The sequence below is a fragment of the Mustela putorius genome, unplaced genomic scaffold, assembly GCF_011764305.1.
Source record: "Mustela putorius furo isolate JIRA1106 unplaced genomic scaffold, ASM1176430v1.1 tig00000281_pilon_pilon_pilon, whole genome shotgun sequence".
In the NCBI taxonomy this organism is placed as follows: domain Eukaryota; kingdom Metazoa; phylum Chordata; class Mammalia; order Carnivora; family Mustelidae; genus Mustela; species Mustela putorius.
The window spans coordinates 15,913,266-15,915,120 of NW_025421343.1; the positions used below are offsets into that span (position 1 = coordinate 15,913,266).

Sequence of the window (1,855 nt, forward strand, 5' to 3'; positions counted from 1 at the left end):
CTTGCTGAAGAAAAAAGAGAGAAGACTCAAATTAATGAAATCAAATTTGAAAGTGCAAACATTACTACATTTTACAGAAATAAATGGACAGTAAGGGATATTACGAACCATTGTACATCCACACATGGAATTTTCCATATGAAATGAACAAATTCCTAGAAATATACAAGCTGACAAGAACTGACAATGAAGAAATAGAAGAAAGGCAAAGACCTATAACTGGCTGGAGAATGACTCGGTAATCAAATATGAAAATTGTCAAATACCAACAGAATTCCACTTTCATTTCCAGGAATGGCCTCTCTTCTCTGGCTTTCCCGCTGAGTTTGACTTCCAGCCTTATACAAGGCAGGGAGGATCAGATGAATTTTCATTCAGCTCCTCCCTCTGTCCTGGCTGGTGGCTTAGAGCTCACCTATTCTCCCTGACAAGTATGTCATGTCAAGGTTGTTTCAGGTGACACCCATAAAGGATGGTGCTGCAGTGCAGCCTTATTCATGGTCCAGAGCCTACAACCTCAACCCAGTCCCTTGGGGTCTCCAATGTCTTCTTATACTGACTGAGAGAATCTGCTGTGCCTGCTCCACAGACAACACATGTGGGTAGCTGGGCCACAACAAGCAGGGAGTTTGTGTTTGGGGCTGAATCACTGTGGGAGGATCATGTGTACCTTGCATGCAGTAATAAACTCCCATATCGTCAGCCTCCACCCTGCTGATTCTCAGGGTGAAATCTGTCCCTGACCCACTGCCACTGAACCTGCCCGGAACCCGAAGGAAACGGTAGGAAACCCCATAGATCAGAAGCTGTGGAGACTGGCCTGGCTTTTGCAGGTACCAATACAAATAAGTGTTTCCATCACTGTGTAGTAGGCTCTGACTGGCCCTGCAGGAAATGGAGGCTGGTTCTCCGGGGGTGACGGGCAGGAAGAGTGGGGTCTGTGTCATCACAACCTCCCCACTGGACCCTAAAGTAAGAAGAGAGAAGTGCAAAGTTAAGTTCAAACATTGTGGGTAATTTCCATAATTTCCCTTTTGCTCTTTATTTCAGACTAACAGGCCTTTTAAGAGATTTTGATTCAGAACTCAAAACTTTCCAATTTCAAAAAAGAACTAGAGATTGGCAAGACATAGCAGGGGCTTAGAAGTCACCTAAGCCCTCCCCATCTTCAGTGCCATGAAATCACCAGAGTACATACAGGTCCTTTTCCCTAGGATTCTTCCTCTCCCACAGATCTAAAAGTCACAAGCCCCATCCCAGTAGGAAGATACCCATCTCACATGGAAACAGAATTAATGTGGGAAAGAGCGGTGCCCTCAGGGTTCATCCTGCCCTCCCATTTTCCTTCCTCTTTGGGCACCTGTCCTTACCTGGAAACCAGAGCATGAGGAACCCCAGGAGCTGAGCAGGGAACCTCATTTTGGCAAGTTAAAGGGATGAGTCCTGGTAGGTCAAGACAAGTTGAGAGTTGACCTTTTATCTCAGGCTGGCAAGGGAGGGTTCTCCCTAGGGGACAACATCCCCTGTGGGTGCAGCCAAATGGAAAGAGCCTCCCAGAGAAGGGTATGACCTCTCATGTGAGCAAAGTGACATAAAAGATTGTCTTTGCTTGGAACAAAACTAATAGAGATGTAATCTATGCTACCTAAGCAGTAGGAGGGATATATTTAAATGTTTCTTTCTGTTTCCCTGTTACATTTCTAGTTCTTCAGCTTTTTCCAGGCCCATTTTACATTTTCATTTTAAAAGGCCAACCCTGAGTAGCCACAGCAATCTTGAGAAAGAAGAACAAAGCTGGAGATATCACAATCTTAGCCTGCAAACAATACTACAAAGCTATAGTAAACAAATCAGT

General features: G+C 44.7%; 1 gene segment (V, D, J or C); it reads right to left on the reverse strand.

Moving 5' to 3' along the window:
* Positions 1 to 509: 509 nt before the first annotated feature.
* On the reverse strand, positions 510 to 1,517 carry LOC101672758. The segment is given in 2 exon segments: positions 510 to 967; positions 1,371 to 1,517. Coding segments are annotated over 2 exon segments (507 nt in total).
* Positions 1,518 to 1,855: the final 338 nt, after the last annotated feature.